An 18534-nucleotide genomic window follows, 5' to 3' on the forward strand; every position below is an offset into this window, starting at 1 on the left:
AGGTCTTTAGGAATGTGATTCTCATTAGTTATGAACACATGGAAACTTTGTTACAGTTGACCACTGTTAAGTTAGGCTGCCCTGAAAAAAATATATGGGCTGCCACTGGGGACTTCGTTCAGAAAATGCCAATCAATTGGCTTTCATGCTGATCTAGCAATTTCATTATGTCCTGCATATCTGACCTGGAGCTCAGATGCAACAGGTGCATTCAGAACTTTTAATCTGTGTACCGGTTTCTGTCAGTGACTGAGAAAGTATTGCTGGTAAATACATTAGTTATAGCCAGACAATAAGCATTTTTAGAAAACGTTAGGAAAATTTCCATAAAGATATACTGTTTTCATAAACACCTTTGCAAATCTGTGGTTTGTTTTCTATTTTGGTCAGTGATGGGCATTATCAGAAAGAAGTAATTTACTGTGATTGTAATTTCATGAAAACTGTGATCCCTAAAGATTTATCCCAAGTGACCAATAGCAAGATTATAGTACGAATATGCAAAGCAGCCAAAGATGGGTTGCTGGAAAGAAAATGGCTTTATTCACCCATCAACACAGTAAGCGTTTCATTCCCCCCATCAACACGGTCAGTGTTTGATTCCCCCCATCAACACAGTCAGCGTTGATGGGGGAATCCCTCCCGCAGAGCTATTGTGTTTTCCTGCTTGGGGGGGGGGGGGGGGCATGGGTAGCCGTCCCTGCCAGAAGAACAGTGATTATTGCTATCAGCTATAGCCACTGGCAATAATCACATCCTAAAAATCTGACATGCTGGTTGTACCAAGTTAATCAGCCTGCCCATACATGATTCGAATTCCAATTCCAACCATACATGGCCGGCTTTAGACCGGTCTGACGGAACAGCTGTGTAGCCTACATAAATAACCATTAGATTAAACAGCACAGTGGCTAAATGGTTAGCACTTCTGCCTAGCAGCACTTGGGTCGTTGGTTGGAATCCCAACCATGGCACTATCTGCGTGGAGTTTGCATGTTTTTCCTGTGCCTGTGTGGGTTTTCTCCAGGTACTCCGGTTTCCTCCCACTCTCCAAAGACATGCTGGTATGGTAATTGGATTCTGTCTAAATGGGCCCTAGTATGTGTATGTGGGCTAGGATTATAGAGATTAGATTGTAAGCTCCTTGAAGGCAGGGAATTATGTGAATGTACAATATATGTAAAGTGCTGCATAAATTGATGGCGCTATATAAGTACCTGTAATAAATAGTAATACAATAAATAAGATGTTTATCTCAAGCAGTAGCAATAATAGACAGCACATGTTTGTTAGCTATACAGAGTACATACAGAATATTGTCTGTTAATCTAAATGAAGCTTATAGTCACCTGATAGTTTATATTTTGTACTCCCTGATCATTCTACTGTCTTTAGGTGCTGAAATCTGTTGCAAATTATGACCACTGTATTTTGGAATGTTGGAAAAGAACCCAGGACTCTTACTTTCTATTCATTTTAGACATTTTCAGTTAAAAAGATAACGTGGTTGGTTCACCAAAGCAACATGCATTATATTCATTACTGTAACTATTTTAACATTTATGAAAATTATTGCAATCACTTTGAACTCGGTAGCATTACACGGAAAGTTCATAGCCCTGTGTAAAGTATACAGTAAGTTTGGTAAAACTTGGCTTACACAAGACTTTTCTTTACTTCCAGGGGCTGAATATGGTGCTGGGGAAGGGATAAAATAAAGTAAAACTGTTTCTTCGCTTGTAAAACAAAGGGCAACTTTAAAGCGGTTCTTCACTCTGTTTGGAAAAAAAAAATGTTTAATTCCAGCAGCTACAAATACTGTAGCTGCTGACTTTTTAAAAAAGGACCCTTACCTGTCCAGGGATCCAGAGTCGCCCTCACCCAGGCTGATTCTTTGCCGATCTTCAGGTCCCCAGGGCCAGAATGTTTAGTGTGGGAAGTTGGCTGTGACTCCTTTAGACTTGACAGCCAGCTTCTGGTCACACAGCCTTCTGGGACCTATGATGTGTCCCAGAACCCAGAAGGCTGTGGGCAGAAGGGATGGGGGGGGGGGGGTTGTTGCCAAACTTCCAGTGGAATTGGCTAGGCAATCTAACCAGCAGTGGGAGCGGGTACCCACTATACTCCCCCCCCCCCAAAAAAAAAAGGTTCCAAAAGAGGAAAGGGGGAACGACATAAAGCGGAACTTCCTCTTTAAATTCTACTTATCAAAACGTGCTTGAATTTGTGAATTTGCTCTCGTCAGGTACAATCATTGCTGTCTGCACACCTCTTGCATAGATCGTGCTAACTTTTAGAAGTGACAGTTTTTTATTTTCCATAACCAATTAACTTTAGATGTTTCACTTGAGTGTGCAGGATTCTTGACTGGAATTGGCCTGGATACCACCACCATGATTAGGAGTATACCTCTCAGGGGATTTGATCAGGTAAGGTCTGCCGAATCGGTCTTTGACAATATGTGACTGACTTTAATTATATCATTGACTCCAGTGTTGACCTTGCATTTTCTGTCCTTCCTACAGCAAATGGCTGTACTTGTGACTGATTACATGGAGTCCTATGGTACAAAGTTCTTAAAAAAATGTATACCATCAAGTGTTGAGAAGCTGGAGAGTGGAAAACTGCAGGTGACCTGGAAAAACATGGATTCTGCTAAGGAAGGAAAGGATACTTTTGACACTGTCATGCTGGCTGTAGGTAAGATATTGGGTATAAATAGCTCAATAAAGGGAGAAACGAATGTCTTGGGGTCAGCTTTACTGATTTAATTATGAACATCTAAACAACTCCCAAATCCAGCTTTTATGTAATGCACAAGCCAGATAACATTAAAATACCTTCCCTGACTGAGCCAAAACCTCATTAATTTGTGTCTCATACACATCCATTCCAGACACGCACCCATTCCAGTGTGTGTGAGGGGGGGGGGGGGGGGGGGTCGTTCGGCAACACAGGTAGTGCAGTCAATAGAAAAACATGTGGGCAGGACTAGGTGTGGCCAAGTATGGACTGACAAGGTGAAAATGCTGATAGCCACGCACCTTGCAACTTTGTTTTATCCCCACTGTAGTGCAAGCAGACATGGCCTACATATAGTGGCAATCCTGCTTTGAATTTGAAAGCAGTGCAGCATCGTTGTGTCACCTTCACAGAAGGCTGTAATAGACTTCACTAGAAGCATCAGCAGGTATTTGTGGGACTTTACAGGGGGAAAAAGAGAAAACTGTCAGTGCAAATGTTGTAGATATATATCTATAATATCTATAATTTTTAATGAGGCCATAGTTTTACTTTTAGGATTATGATTTTTAAACTGATGCCCTATATTGTTTTTACTATGTCCATGAAAAATATTTTTAAAGCCTTTCATACAAAGTGTACACATGGTGCACAGAGCCATATGAATTGAACGAGCACAGCAGGATTGGTTCATCTTCAACCTAAAGCCTAGTACAAACCATGTCGGGCAGCATTCGGCCATGTGTACTGGCGTAGGTCCGACAGAAGCCTGCTGTTTGGGGGGGGGGGGGTGTGGTGGGGGCATTCCCCTGTCAGAACACAATAGCACAGCAGGGGAGATCGCTGTATTAATATCGGATAGTTAGTACAGCCACTCCTCCTGAGCTGTCTGTTTTTTTTTTTTTTTTTTTGATCAGCCCTGCTGGGTTGAACGAAAAAAACAAAACAAATTGCTAGTGTATACTAGTAGTGTTGAGCGAACACTGACTGTATTATTCGTGTTCGTACCGAATAATTGGATTTTTGTTACCCGAACACGGACCCGAAAACTTTACTGTATGTTCGGGTTTAAAATCCGTGTTCGGTCATTTTATTTCCGGGTTTGTATGTAATGGCGCACTTTTAATGGCGGGCTTTTAACAGCCAATCAACAAGCGTTTAACTGGTGTGCCTTAAGCCATCCCAGCCATGCCTACTAATGTATTAGTAGCTGTGATTGGCCATCTGAAGCATGTGACCATGTCTTTATAAGTTCGAGACCGAGCGCCGCTGCGTTATTCTGCTGTAGTATAGGGACAGAGCACACATCATACGTGCTGGCTGCTGATTAGGGACAGACAGTCAAAAATTATATTGTGTCCGAAAAGAATTCAGGGACAGGTCGGAGTGCTGCAGGCAGGGCGAGTTATTAGGGCATTTTAGGGCATTTTAGGGCGAGGCTGGAGAATAGGCAGGGTCAGTGTTCTACAATCGATTTTGCTGTGTGGGGGGTTGTGCCAGTAAATGATCTTATCGATCATATTAGGGACAGGCTGGAGAATAGGCAGGGTCAGTGTTCTACATCGATTTTGCTGTGTGTGGGGTCGTGTGAACACAATCTTTTTGCCCGCTGAGGAGGAGGGAGAAAAAAATATTTTTTATCAGTCAGTTGTGTGCAGCGTTTTTCCTTCAGTGCTGCTGACTGTGATAATACACTGCTGTGTTCACATGTGCTATTATTGAATGATTTTAAAATTTATACACTTTTTTTCTATTCCACTATTCAATATACACCCTTTTGGGTTAAAAAAATAAATTGTGGCATAGTCTGTACTAATCTATTTAAAAATTACAAACTTAAAAGGGGAATTTTTTTTTTTTCCCCTTCATAGCCTGCAGCAGAGCTGACTGATATAAGACACTGCTGTGTTCACATGTGCTATTGAAAAATCACCAATTTTATATCATATTTTCTATTCTGCTATTCAATCTACACCCTTGGGGTAAAAACAATTAAATTGCGGGATAGTCTGTATCAGTACGTGTGAGATACACCTTTCCAATTTTTGGGGCGCATCTTATACCGCCGAGAATTGCAGGGTGCTTCAGTTTGCCTCCTGCCTGTTCCGAACTCCTCCTACTCCTCATCCTGCCTTTTAGGGTACAAAAAATAGTAATCAGGGCCTAGTCTGGGTCTGTACGTGTGAGATAGATACACCTTTTGATATCATATTTTCTATTCCGCTATTCAATCTACACCCTTGGGGTAAAAATAATTAAATTGTGGCATAGTCTGTATCGGTACGTGTGAGATACACCTTTCCAATTTTTGGAGCGCATCTTATACCGCCAAGGATTGCAGGGTGCTTCAGTTTGCCTCCTGCCTGTTCCGAACTCCTCCTACTCCTCATCCTGCCTTTGGGGTACAAAAAATAGTAATCAGGGCCTAGTCTGGGTCTGTACGTGTGAGATAGATACACCTTTTGATATCCTATTTTCTATTCCGCTATTCAATCTACACCCTTGGGGTAAAAATAATTAAATTGCGGCATAGTCTGTATCGGTACGTGTGAGATACACCTTTCCAATTTTTGGGGCGCATCTTATACCGCCGAGGATTGCAGGGTGCTTCAGTTTGCCTCCTGCCTGTTCCGAACTCCTCCTACTCCTCATCCTGCCTTTAGGGTACAAAAAATAGTAATCAGGGCCTAGTCTGGGTCTGTACGTGTGAGATAGATACACCTTTTGATATCATATTTTCTATTCCGCTATTCAATCTACACCCTTTGGGGTAAAAAGAATTAAATTGCGGCATAGTCTGTATCGGTACGTGTGAGATACACCTTACAATTTTTTGGGGCGCATCTTCCACCACCGAGGATTGCAGGGTGCTTCAGTTTGCCTCCTGTTCCGAACTCCTCCTACTCCTCATCCTCCTCCTGCCTTTAGGGTACAAAAAATTGTAATCGGGGCCTAGTCTGTGTTTGTACGTGTGAGATACACTGTTATAAAATTTTTTCTATTCCGCTATTCAATATACACCCTGTTTGAGTGTAAAAAATTTAATTACGGCATAGTCTGTATCGGTACATGTGAAATACACCTTTTTAAATTTGTTTGGCGCATCTCCTTCCACCAACGAGGATTGCAGGGCGCTTCAGTTTGCCTCCTGTTCCGAACTCCTCCTACTCCTCTTCCTCATCCTCATCCTGCCTTTAGGGTACAAAAAATTGTAATCGGGGCCTAGTCTGTGTTTGTACGTGTGAGATACACCGTTTTATATCCTTTTTTCTATTCCGCTATTCAATATACACTCTTTTGGGGTGAAAAAAATTAAATTTGCGTCATACTTTGCATATTTGACTGTGAGATACACCCGTTGTATTTGTATACTGTTTTTCTATTCCGCTATTTAATAAACACCCTTTTGGGGTAAAAAAAATTAAATTGCGGCATAGTTTGCATATTTGACTGTGAAATACACCAGTGCGGTACTGTTGTTGTTTTGTTCCGCTATTCAATAAACACCTTTCTAGGGCAAGATCATAAATTACAGAAATATGAGGAGACTGTCAAATAGGGGCCGTGGCCTGGGTCGTGGTGCTGCTGGTAGAGCTCCTGTTGCAAGGAGAGGACGTGGTCGATCTGTGCCAGCTACACGCACAAGTGAAACACCTTCCTCAAGTGTGAGTAGGCGACAGAACCTGCAGCAGTATTTGGTAGGGCATCATGCGCCTCTAGAAGTGATGAGGCCAGAAGAAGTACAGGCGATAGTAGATTGGGTTGCTGACAGTGCCTCCAGTTCCTTCACATTGTCTCCCACCCAGTCTATTGCAGAAAGGTCAGAGTTGGCGCCTGCAGCCAATGTCCAACCGTCTTTCACCTCACCCCCTTTCAAATCAGGCAAGCAGTCTGAGCCCCAAGTCATGCAGCAGTCTCTTCTTCTTTTTGATGACTCTGTCAGCAGGGTTTCCAGGGCCATCCACCTAGCCCTGCCCAGAAGTGGAAGAGATTGAGTGCAGCGATGCCCAACCACTTATTTCTCAAGATGAGTACATGGAAGGACCATCGCAGCACGTCTCCGATGATGAGGAAACGCAGGTGCCAACTGCTGCGGCACTCAGAATTGTAGAGACCGAAAAGGAGGGCAGGGGTGAAGACTGGGTGGAAGATGATGTGGAGGACGATGAGGTCCTCGACCCCACATGGAATGAAGGTCATGCAGGTGGCCTGAGTAGTTTGGAGGAAGAGGCGGTGGTTGCACAGAGCCACCAACACAGCAGAAGAGGGAGAAGGGTGCAGAAGCGGAGCGGCCGTGCCCTAGACACTACGCCTGGAAGTTCTTCAGAAAATGTGCTGATGACAGGACACGAGTGGTTTGCACCCTGTGCAATCAGAGCCTGAAGCGAGGCATAAACCTTCTCAACCTGAGCACAACCTGCATGATCAGGCATCTAAGTGCAAAGCACGAGCTGCAGTGGAGTAGACACCTTCAAAACCAAGAAAGGTCTCTGGCTCCTCCTGCTTCCTCTTCTGCTGCAGTCTCGGCCTCTCCATCCACCTCTGTAGTGATACCGGCACCTGCCACCCCGCAAACAGACGATCTGTCAGCAACACCACCACCTGGGTCACCAACCATCTCCACAATGTCCCGTGGAAGCGTTCAGCTTTCCATCTCCCAAACACTTCAGAGGAAGAGGAAGTACCCCCCTACCCACCCGCGATCCCTGGCCCTGAATGCCAGCATTTCAAAATTCTTGGCCTTTGAAATGCTGTCATTCCATCTGGTGGAGACGCACAGTTTTAAAAGCCTTATGTCGGCTGTCCCACAGTACGTCGTGCCCAGCCGCCACTACTTTTCCAGGCAAGCCATCCCTTCCCTGCACAACCAAGTGGAGGAAAAAATCAGGTGTGCACTGCGCAACGCCATCTGTGGCAAGGTCCACCTAACTACCGATACGTGGACCAGTAAGCACGGTCAGGGGCGTTATATCTCCCTAACGGCATACTGGGTAAATGCAGTGGCGGATGGGCCTGAGGCGGATAGCAATTTGGCGCATGTCCTTCCACCACCGAGGATTGCAGGGCGCTTCAGTTTGCCTCCTGTTCCTAACTCCTACTCCGCTTCCTCATCCTCTACCGCCTCCTCATCCGGTCAGCGTAACACCTTCACCACCAACTTCAGCACAGCCAGGGGTAAACGACAGCAGGCAGTTTTAAAACTTGCCTGTTTGGGCGACAAACCACACACCGCGCAGGAGTTGTGGAGGAGCATGGAACAGCAGACAAATGAGTGGTTGCTACCAGCGAGCCTCAAGCCCGGCCTTGTGGTGTGCGATAACGGGCGAAATCTCATAGCAGCTCTGGGCCTAGCCGGTTTGACGCACATCCCTTGCCTGGCGCATGTGCTGAATTTGGTGGTGCAGAGGTTCCTTAAAAATTACCCCGATATGTCAGAGCTGCTGCAGAAAGTGCGGGCCGTATGTGCGCACTTTCGGCGTTCTCACCCTGCTGCTGCTCGAATGTCAGCGCTGCAGCGTAACTTCGGCCTTCCCGCTCACCGCCTCATATGTGACGTGCCCACAAGGTGGAACTCCACCTTGCACATGCTGGAAAGACTGTGCGAGCAGCAGCAGGCCATAGTGGAGTTTCAGCTGCAGCACGCACGCGTGAGTCGCTCTGCGGAACAGCACCACTTCACCACCAATAACTGGGCCTCCATGCGAGACCTGTGTGCCTTGTTGCGCTGTTTTGAGTACTCCACCAATATGGCCAGTGCCGATGACGCCGTTGTCAGCTTAACCATACCACTTCTGTGCCTCCTTCAAAAAATGATTCGGGCGATGATGGAAGAGGATGTGGCACAGGATGAGGAGGAGGATGAAGAGGTAACATTTCCAAGGCTTTCAGGGCAGTCATTCGCAAGTGGCTCCGAGGGTGTAATGTTCTGGTACCTCTGGTACCCCTATTCCACTTTCCACTTCAGTGTATGCGTCCCACCATTCTCTTCTGGTAGGTGCGCATACACCTTTAAGACCGATGCTGTCATCACTGAGCGCCGCAGAGCGGCTATTTCAACCGCCGGCGTTCTCACTCACATGTTCGTTCAATGTGTCTTGTTGCTGACCTGCCTTGAAGCTCATATGCTTGCAAGCGTACCTCGCTGTTGGAACCTCGCTACTGATCCCTGTATCCCGCTACCGGATCACTCGCTCATACCGAACCTCTCTACTACTGCTTGCTATTAGTGATAAGTACCCCGCAGGGGAATCCTCCATAACCTTCCTACTAAGCTTACACTATCTAGCTCTGCATATTAAGGACTGTTACTATCATCTGCACTAATTAGATTGCTAGCTCTTGAGCCTACTAACATCTATCCTTGCACTGGGTTAGTCTCTCCTGTATGTCATCTGCTATCCTACCACCTACTACCATACATGATTGCTAACCTATCTGCATCCTACCTGTTACCATCTATGCTCTCATGAACATTTCTCTCAACTGCTGTTCACCTATTGTCACTGTTCATACCTGTCTCTTCAGCTCATCACCACTATACTGCTATATACATCTATCACTCCAGGAACATCTTATTGAGTGTGTATATTTGTATGCTGAATCAGACAGACCACAGTGATGAGTCTTGGGAGTTGGAATTGGTGTTTCAACGTATCTCTACATGACTGCTGAGTGGAGTTTTTCTGCAGCTGCAAATCCATCTTGTTTCAGAAAACGCAGGAGCGTTACAGAGGGTGGGTTCCTGCACCCACAAACGCCAGGGACACAATTGTCCAGCAGGGGCACAGTTCTGGAGGAGGAGATGGAGGAGGAGATGGAACCATGTTCACAGCAGGGTGGCACCCAGGCCAGCTCATGGCCATCACTGGTGCGTGGCTGGGGGGATAGAGAGGACACAGACGATACACCTCCCACAGAGGACAGCCTTTCGTTGCCTCTGGGCAGCCTGGCACACATGAGCGATTACATGCTGCAGTGTTTCCACAATGACCGCCGAGTTGCCCACATTCTAACTTGTGCTGATTACTGGGTGGCCACGCTGCTGGATCCCCGTTACAAGGACAACGTACCGTCCTTAATTCACTCACTGGAGCGCGATCGCAAGATGCGCGAGTACAAGCGCACGCTGGTAGACGCGATGTTGCTGGCATTCCCACCTGACAGCGGGGCCACAGTGGAAGCACAAGGCCAAGGCAGAGGAGGAGGAAGAGGTCGCCAACGCAACCAGGGCACCGCCAGCACCTCAGAAGGCAGGGTTAGCATGGCCGAAATGTGGAAAAGCTTTGTCAGCACGCCACAACAAACAGCAGCACCAGCAGCTCATATGGAACGTCTTAGCAGGAGGCAGCATTTCAGCAACATGGTGGAGCAGTATGTGTGCACACGCCTACATGTAGTGAATGACGGGTCTGCCCCCTTCCACTTCTGGTTCTCCAAATTGGGCACATGGCCTGAGCTTGCCCTTTACGCCTTGGAGGTGCTGGCGTGCCCTGCAGCCAGTGTATTATCTGAATGTGTATTTAGCACGGCTGGGGGCGTTATCACAGACAAGCGCAGCCGCCTGTCCAGATACAATGTGGACAAGCTCACGTTCATTAAAATGAACCAGGCATGGATCCCACAGGACTTTTCCGTACCTTGTGCAGAATAGAGATGGATGCCGACCTTACCCAGCCATTGTTCTATTTTTGATCTTTCTCACTCTTTTGGGGTGTACCCTCAAAATGACTGAAAAAAAGCAGTGTGGGCTACCTTGTCCTCCACCACCGCCGCTTCCACCTACACCGCCCATAGGTGTGCGCAGCCTATTGCATTAGGGTGTGCACCCCAAAGTTTAAATACACATGCATGTGTTTGCCTACATGTATATGGCCCCGGTACATTACTCTCCCTGCTGGCAAAGTGAAATAGAAGTGTGTGGCACTTCTCTTATGGCAGGGCAGGTCCGAGGGAGATCTTTCCCATCTCCTCACTGGCAAACAGAGTGATAATGCTAATGTGCCCTAGGTGATTAGGGTGTGCCCAGGCACACCCGGCACACCCTGTGCGCACGCCTATGACACCGCCACATCCACCACCACCTCAACCTCCCTCCTACTCCATATGGGCCCCGTCCTTCACAGATGAAGAACATTGTTTTATTTTTCTGTTTTTTTTTGTTGTTTTAAGTTATTTCCCTATCCACATTTGTTTGCAGAGCACTTGCCATGCTCTTAACTACGTTTTGCTGCCATTTGCAGCACTCTAGCCCTTTCCATTGGTGTTTTAGAGCCATTTTAGTGCCTGAAAGTTCGGGTCCCCATTGACTTCAATGGGGTTCGTGTCCGGGTAAAGTTCGGAAAAAGTCCGGGACACGGACCCGGACTTTTTTTTTCAAGTTCGGCCGAACACGGACATCCAGGTGTCCGCTCAACTCTATATACTAGGCTTTAGAATAGCCACTTTAAGACGAGGCCTTTTCTGACCATTTTTGTTTACATGTAAAAATCAGCTTTTTTTGCTGGAAAATTACTTGGAACCCCCAAACATTACATTTTAGCAGAGACCCAAGAGAATAAAATAATGGGTTTTGCAATTTTTTTAATGTCACACTGTATTTGCGCAGCATTTTTTTGAACACCCATTTTGTGGAATAATTACACTTCTTTTTTTTTTTTTTAATCAGAGTACCTACACCTTTTGATGATGTTAAAAATATGCGGTGCTAAAAGCCTGTTGTAAACATAGTTTGGGATCATAAAGTGGCACTAAATTACCCACTTGGATCTTGTTACACACATAAACCCAGGAAAAAGTAAAAAACAAGGGGAGAAGAAAATTGGACAAAAACAAGAAACCCAAATGGCCAACGGGCCATGTATCATTTTTGGTCACTGCCATCTCATCTTCCTACAGGGAGATTTGCTCTCTAGTAAACAGAAGGCAAATACACGTCATTCTCCCAAGTAATGGCTGAGGGAGAGATAACCGACAACAATTAGGCTCCACAGGTAAAAATCTACAGTATCAATATCAGTTACACCTGTAGTAGCCTAGGCATAATTAGTTGTGGTGGTGCCAACCCTGGGGTATTCAGCCAGGCCTGCCAAATAGAGAGACATTTTTGGGAAGCGTTCCTGTGCCGATAAGTCAATTACTCCTTTACAGGAATGCAATTAACTTGCAGAATAAGGCTACCAATTTCCTGCGCTATATACAAGAGTCTAATAATTGCAATGTTGGAGGGAGGAGTATATATTTCTTCATCATCTGCTCCTAAGACTCATATTATAGGGTCCAATGGAACCCTTACCATGTATACTGCAGATATGATTTCAGTTATTTCCCTCCAATAACAATGCAATTTGGGTCAGAGCCATATTAAATGAATTAGTGAGCCCTCCTCAGTGCAGCATTTAGTACAGAGATAGAGAGAGAGAGCCAAGCGCCGATCTGAGTGTAGCACAGCAGTAATTTTAATGACACACAATAAAATCGTTACTCACAAGAGGTCCATAAAAACAGGCATTGGTAAAATCCAAGAGGGGAAGGTCTCTGGGGTCACATCCGAGGTGGAACATCCAGTCAGGCGGTGCCGCTGTGATGAGGGAGGACAGCCGATGGCCTCATGTCGGAGGCGGGAGACGTGCAGGTCCTCTGTGGTGGTGGAGCAGCGTGGGACCGCTGGTCGGATGGTTGTGACATCACTTCCGGAGACAGCAGGGAATCAAACGGCAATGCGTTGCGGAGCTCCGCTCCTTCTTCAGGCCGTGCAGGGGCCATTTTGGATGTGGTATTTATGCCCATAGTCCGGGACAAGAACTACAGTGGCTCAGGAGGGACAAGATTGGGGAAGGGCGAACCAGCAATGGGATTGTTATCTATATAGAGAGTGGTGGAGGCTAGAGGAGGGAGGAGGGAACTGTGTGGGGAGGGGGAAGGGGGGGGGAGGGGGGGAAAAGAAAGGGAAATAGAAGAAAGGAAAAGGGGGAGGGAAGAATGTGCTGACTTGACTTGATGCTTTGGTATTGGGGCCAATAACCGTGTAACACTACAGGATGAGTGTACATGGTATGGAGAGTAGTGTGCATGAAGGGACTAGATTATATTTTGGGACAGGAACGGTCCGTGCGGTGAGAGCGCACATATGTGGATGTATACAGTAGGGACAATTGATATGAAAAAGAAGAAGTAATAAATAAATAAATAATTAAATATATATATATGTGTGGAGGGTGTAATCAGGGAATGTTTGGACTGGTGCAACATGATTGGATTGATTGTGTGACATGTATGAACCTACGCATGAGGGCAAGAATGGGGGGGGGGGGGGAATGGAAAGGGGGGAAAAAATGTGTGCGTGCGTGAATGCGTATTACTGCACGCATGTTCGCAAGCGTGTGTATATGCGGGATAGCACATATACACAAACACACTACAGCACACCCACACACGCACACCTATTGGAAGTTGGTGTGCCAATGTGTGGGCGGGCGCCGTGTGGGGCATACATGTGGTAAGGTCATACTATGAATCGAATGATGGTAGAGAGACTATGTGGGAAAGATTAACAAATATATGGGGGTACTTACTTTGGTGTTGGCTTGATATGAAGAAGCATATGACGGGAGGGTTCAAAAAGGTCTCTGGAAGACGGAAGGAAGAACCTGGGCGGAAAATGATCATGTTAGAATACCACAAGAAATATTACTTAGGGAGATGGGCTACAGCAGCACATTAATTTCAATTTCTTCGTTCAGGCCCCCAGGCGAGAGCGTTTCAAGGGAGTAAATCCAGAAGGTTTCCCTCTGGCACAACCGCTTGAAACGCTCTGTCCTGGGCAAGGTATTAGGGATTGACTCAATTACCCACACCTTGAGTCCGGAGGGAGATTGGTTATGGAACTCTGCAAAGTGCCTGGGGACACTGTGTTTGTCCTTCCCTTTTTCGACCAGCCGACGATGCTCACCAAATCGTTTCCTAAGGGGTCTTATGGTGCGGCCTACGTAGAATAGTCCACATGGGCAGGTTAGACAGTATATGACATAGTCTGTGGAACAGTTGTAGAATTGTTTGATTTGGTGTTTTTTTCCTTTCACAGTGAACTCTTTCTGTCCGTGTTGAACATGGGCGCAAGTGAGGCACAAGGGTTTGCGACACTGGAACATCCCTATGAGGGGGATGAGGCAGATGGTGGTGGGGTGGGGGGTGGCTGATTTGAGTTTGCTCGGGGCAATGAGATTTTTGATGTTTGAGGATTTTCTGTATGAGACTTTGGGAACAGAAGGGATGGTGGATTTTAAATGAGGGTCCTCTGATAAGATGGACCAGTGTTTTCGTAAGATCTTCTCCATTTGTCTGTGTTTAGTATGGAACTGTGTGGTGAATCGTAGGGGTTGGGGCAATGAGTTCTTTGAGTGGGGTGGGGCCTGGGAAGCGCTAGAGTCATATTGTAGCAGGTATTCTGAGTGGGCTTGTTGGACCAGGGGTTCGGGGTACCCTTTATCTAGGAATTTTTGGGTTAGTAGGGCACTTTGTTCGCAGTAGTCCTGTTGTTTAGTGCAATTGCGTTTTAAACAGCAGAATTGACTCTTTGGGATGTTGGAGATCCACCTAGGATGGTGGCAACTATGGTAATGTAAGAATGAGTTTCCAGCGGTGGGTTTTGTGTAATTCCACATTATGTCACACACATAATGTCCACAGTATATTTTTGCAGTCACTCCACTGTCTGTTTGCGCCACTTCTCTCCCCCCTCTGCCTTTAGTACAGAGATGAATCTCTTCTGCCCCAACAGTGCAGTTGAATGGTGGTATGATATGCCCTTTGTAACAGAAGTAAATGCGACAACTTGTTTGACTGCGAGACAGTGATAGTGGGAGTAGACTGCAAACACCACTTCCAGGTTTCCTCAGTAATGTTTTGGTTATACAGTTCTGACATATATTGAATACCTGCTGTTTCCCATGTCTTAAATCCTTCCAGTTTGTACACCTCATCAAATATTTGATTGTGCCAAAGCGGCGTCTCCTAAAAAGCCTTTTAATCTCAGATTACTTTTAACAGTGGCCCAAAGTTTTCTCAAAAGGATTATTGTCTGTTCTGACTTTTGGAAGTTGGGAAATCCCGTTTCCAGTCCAGCTAAGACAGAGGGATTTGAGCGAGCAATATGGCACTAATCGGGTCTGTTACGTTTGGCAGTCCACAACCAAGATGTTGGAGCTGGGATGCGCAGAAGTAGAGTTTAGGATTAGGCACCACTGCACCTCCCTGGTCTTTGCGATATTGCAATGTGAAAAGTCGGATTCTGGCAACTTGTTTTTTTCAAATTAGGGACCTGAAAAGCAATTCAATGCGATTGAACCATCTGCGGGGTATCCATTGTGGGGAATTGTGTAGGCGTTAAAGAAATTTTGGGCACCAGACCATCTTTATTGGATTTATCCTACCAATTACCGACAAAGGTAGCTTTCACCATTTTGTCTGGAGTCTTTGAAATAGGAGAAGCAAGTTTTCTTCAAGGTATTTGGAGGGGTCAAGGGTGATTTGTACCCCCAAGTATTTAAATGATGTGACCAGATTAAGGGACCATGCATCATCTGGCAGTGGCGCAGACAGCTCATCTACCGGAAGAAGAACTGATTTACTTCAATTTATTGAGAAGCCAGAAAGGGAACCAAAATCTACTATCATCGACATTGCATTTGTGAGGGAAACGTCTGTATCTCCCAAGTAGCGAAGGGTATCGTTGGCATAAAGCGAGATTTTGTCTACCCAAGAGTCTCTTGTGAAACCTGTAAGTAGCTGGGAAGATCTTATCGCAGCTGAAGGTTCCAAAGCTAGCGTAAACAGCAGGGGCGAGAAAAGGCACCCCTGCCGTGTGCCCCTAAAAAGAGGGAAAGGGTCAGTTAAGTCTCCATTAAACTGTAAGCGAGCTGTAGGGGCTGCATACAGTAATTTTACCCATCCAATAAATTTTTCCCCCAGTTCAAAGCACTTTACCACCTCCCACAAATGGGGCCTTTCGACACTGTCAAAGGCTTTGGCTGCATCTAGTGAGAGAATAGCCCTATTGCCTGGATTACTATAGCCCTATTGCCTGGATTACTATAGCCATATTTCCTGGATTACTAACGGGTATCTGGAGATTTAAGAATAGACGCCTAATGTTAAGCACGGTGTATATGGTGGAAATGAAACCGGACTGGTCCCTATGAATAATCCTATGGATAACTTTCCCTAGACATTTAGCCAGAACCCTAGCCAGTAGTTTGACGTCGGTTAACAATGAAATAGGCCTATAGGAATCGGGGGATAAATCGTCTTCAGCTGGTTTTAGTAACCAAAATAATAATGGATTCGCTCGTTCGTGGGCGCATTCATTAACTTCCTATCTGTGCTTGAGAGTTGAGGAACCTGACTGTTATGAAGGAAGGACTGGATTTCTTCCGATGATGGAAAACCTTTTGAGGAGTATACATCTGCGTAAAAGGTTAGAAATATTTAAAGTATTTCAGAATGAGAAGTAATTTTTCCAGTTGGGTTATTAATCGCAACAATGTATCAAGACCCTCTATTGGACCTCGCCATCATCAAGCAATATGTCCAGTATTTTCGCCCTCCTCAAAGAACTTTTGTTGGAGGAAGAACCTTTTTGTTTTCAGTCCTTGATAACACCACATATTTAGCTATACGTTGAGCCTCCACTCAGGACCTTTCAGTAAATTCCGTGGCAGATGCTATATATGCTGGCTTTGCCTTCTGAAATTCTTGTAACATTGTTTGCTCCCAAGATCTGGTTTTGGTCTTAATAGATGAGATTATTTTAATAAATTGACCACGTAAAAAGGCCTTCAATGTGTCCCAAAAGATCCTGGGGGGAGGGGAGATACGGAATTCTGGTTGAGGTTGATGAAGGTGTTTAACTTGTTGGGGATTGGGTCTGGATCAGGGAATAGGGATAGGGAATAAAGATAACCAAAAATGGTTGATTTTCAAGTACGATAGTTTAGAAACATTTGGAAATCCTAGACTTGAAAATTTGGATACATAAGGGAGAGTGATCTGATATGGATCTTGCCTCGTACCTTGAGGAATATACCAAGGGGAGCATTGCATCGTTGCCCAGACCTAGTTCTATTCTAGATGTCCCCCATGAGCCTTTGAGTGACATGAAAAATTCCTTACCTGTGGGTGGTGAATCCACCACGCATCCCGCAATCCCAACTCCGACAGAAGCTTAGTGAAGGAAGTTGGACCTTCTTTGTTAATTAGCTGTGATGATGAGTTAGAGAATTTATCCACAAACAAAAACAAAGAAAGGGTGCACTGGCCTAGCTCATTATCCTCAATAGAGCTTTATTATTGTCAGATAAAAATATATCTACTCACAAACATAAGTTGTAAGCCAGCATATCAGATTCAAATGACAGAGTCCATCAAATTGCAGTCCACAGTCATGATAGTTAGCGGCTAACGCGTTTCGAGGCTTGGCCTCTTCATCAAAGCCAGTGGCCCTTTCTTTGTTTTTGTTTGTAGCTTTTGGTCGACCACCCAGGTCGTAGTGGGCAGCAAGGCCTTGACATTGAGGCGCCAAGTAGGAGTCCCGTGATAGGAGTGAACTGGGAGCCTTGTATCTGAGTGCAGGAGTGCTTAGCATCATTATTTTCTTTTGAAGAGCATTTATCCAGCCTGGCCTCTAGATAGTTATTTAAATCCCCCACAAGTGTAGGAATATTCGGGTGATGGGCGAAAAAAGCTTGCTAGGAGTTTGATAACCTCTGCGGAGAAGGGAGGAGGGATGTAATTATTGGCTATGACACATTCAAGTCCATCCAGATTACATTGCAAAAATATGTAGCGACCATATGGGTCTATAATAGAGACAGAGCAGGAAAACATAACATTTGAGCAAATCATTACACTGACTCTCTGAATACGAGAAGTAGGCATAGTGAAATTGTGTTCCAAACACCCGAGTGGAAAATGGGGACGTTTGGTTAGCTGACATCTGAGTTTCCTGTAGGCATACCAAAGAGGAGCCCAAACTTCTAACCGTATTGGACACAGCCAGCTTTTTCACTTTGCCTCCCAAACCTCCAACATTCCTGCTAGTTATTACGTGGGACTTAGACATAAATATACCATCAATAGCACACGACGGGCAATTGTAACATACATGCTAGCCCGAAAAACTAATTTTGCAGATACAGGTGAGCGACCATAAGGCCTATAGTTGGAGAAGCCCTCTAACCCCAGGGCAAGTGGATAGTTAGCGACCAAAAAATTGTTACTAACAAAAAAATAAGACCTTAAAAAAAAAAAACAGGTGGACCAACAAGCTCCTACAGTCAACAGTAGCAGTTAAGTAGTGTCCACGAAGGTCCAGCAACTGGGGAGCTGAGATTTCTATCTTGCACGGAGGAGCATGGAAACATGAGCTTGAACAGTAGGCAGAACAAATACTAAACTGACTTGCTTTGACTGTTCACCGCCTGCAAAGGAGAGTCGAGGGTAAACTGACGCAGTTTGAAACTGGTAAATAAAGTGGTTCTGGAAATTTTCAGGTGACATGTCTGCGTTTGGTCAGATCCTCCCGCAGCGACCATTCTTCTTGGTCTAGCTATTGTGTGGCCATTGATGGCTTTTCAAAGAAGTGGACTTCATTTTTTGCCACTACGCGTATAGTCGTGCAGGATAGAGCATGGGGTATTGTAGTTCCAGGGAACTAAGGTGTTTTTTCACCTCATTAAATTGGGCTCTTTGGTTTTGTACCTCTGCCGAAAAGTCCGGAAATAGCGAAATCTTAGAATT

General features: G+C 45.4%; 1 protein-coding gene across 1 annotated transcript in view; it reads left to right on the plus strand.

The window, feature by feature from the left end:
* The window catches only part of TXNRD2 (thioredoxin reductase 2), a 204819-nt gene that overhangs the window by 65754 nt on the left and 120531 nt on the right, over window positions 1-18534 (plus strand). The window contains exons 10-11 of the mRNA XM_082268343.1: window positions 2338-2429; window positions 2526-2700. Coding sequence (XP_082124469.1) covers window positions 2338-2429; window positions 2526-2700 — 267 coding nt within the window. The remainder of the gene's footprint in view (window positions 1-2337; window positions 2430-2525; window positions 2701-18534) is intronic.

Source organism: Pelophylax lessonae (genome assembly GCF_965119305.1).
Source record: "Pelophylax lessonae genome assembly, chromosome: 1".
Classification (NCBI taxonomy): Eukaryota; Metazoa; Chordata; class Amphibia; order Anura; family Ranidae; genus Pelophylax; species Pelophylax lessonae.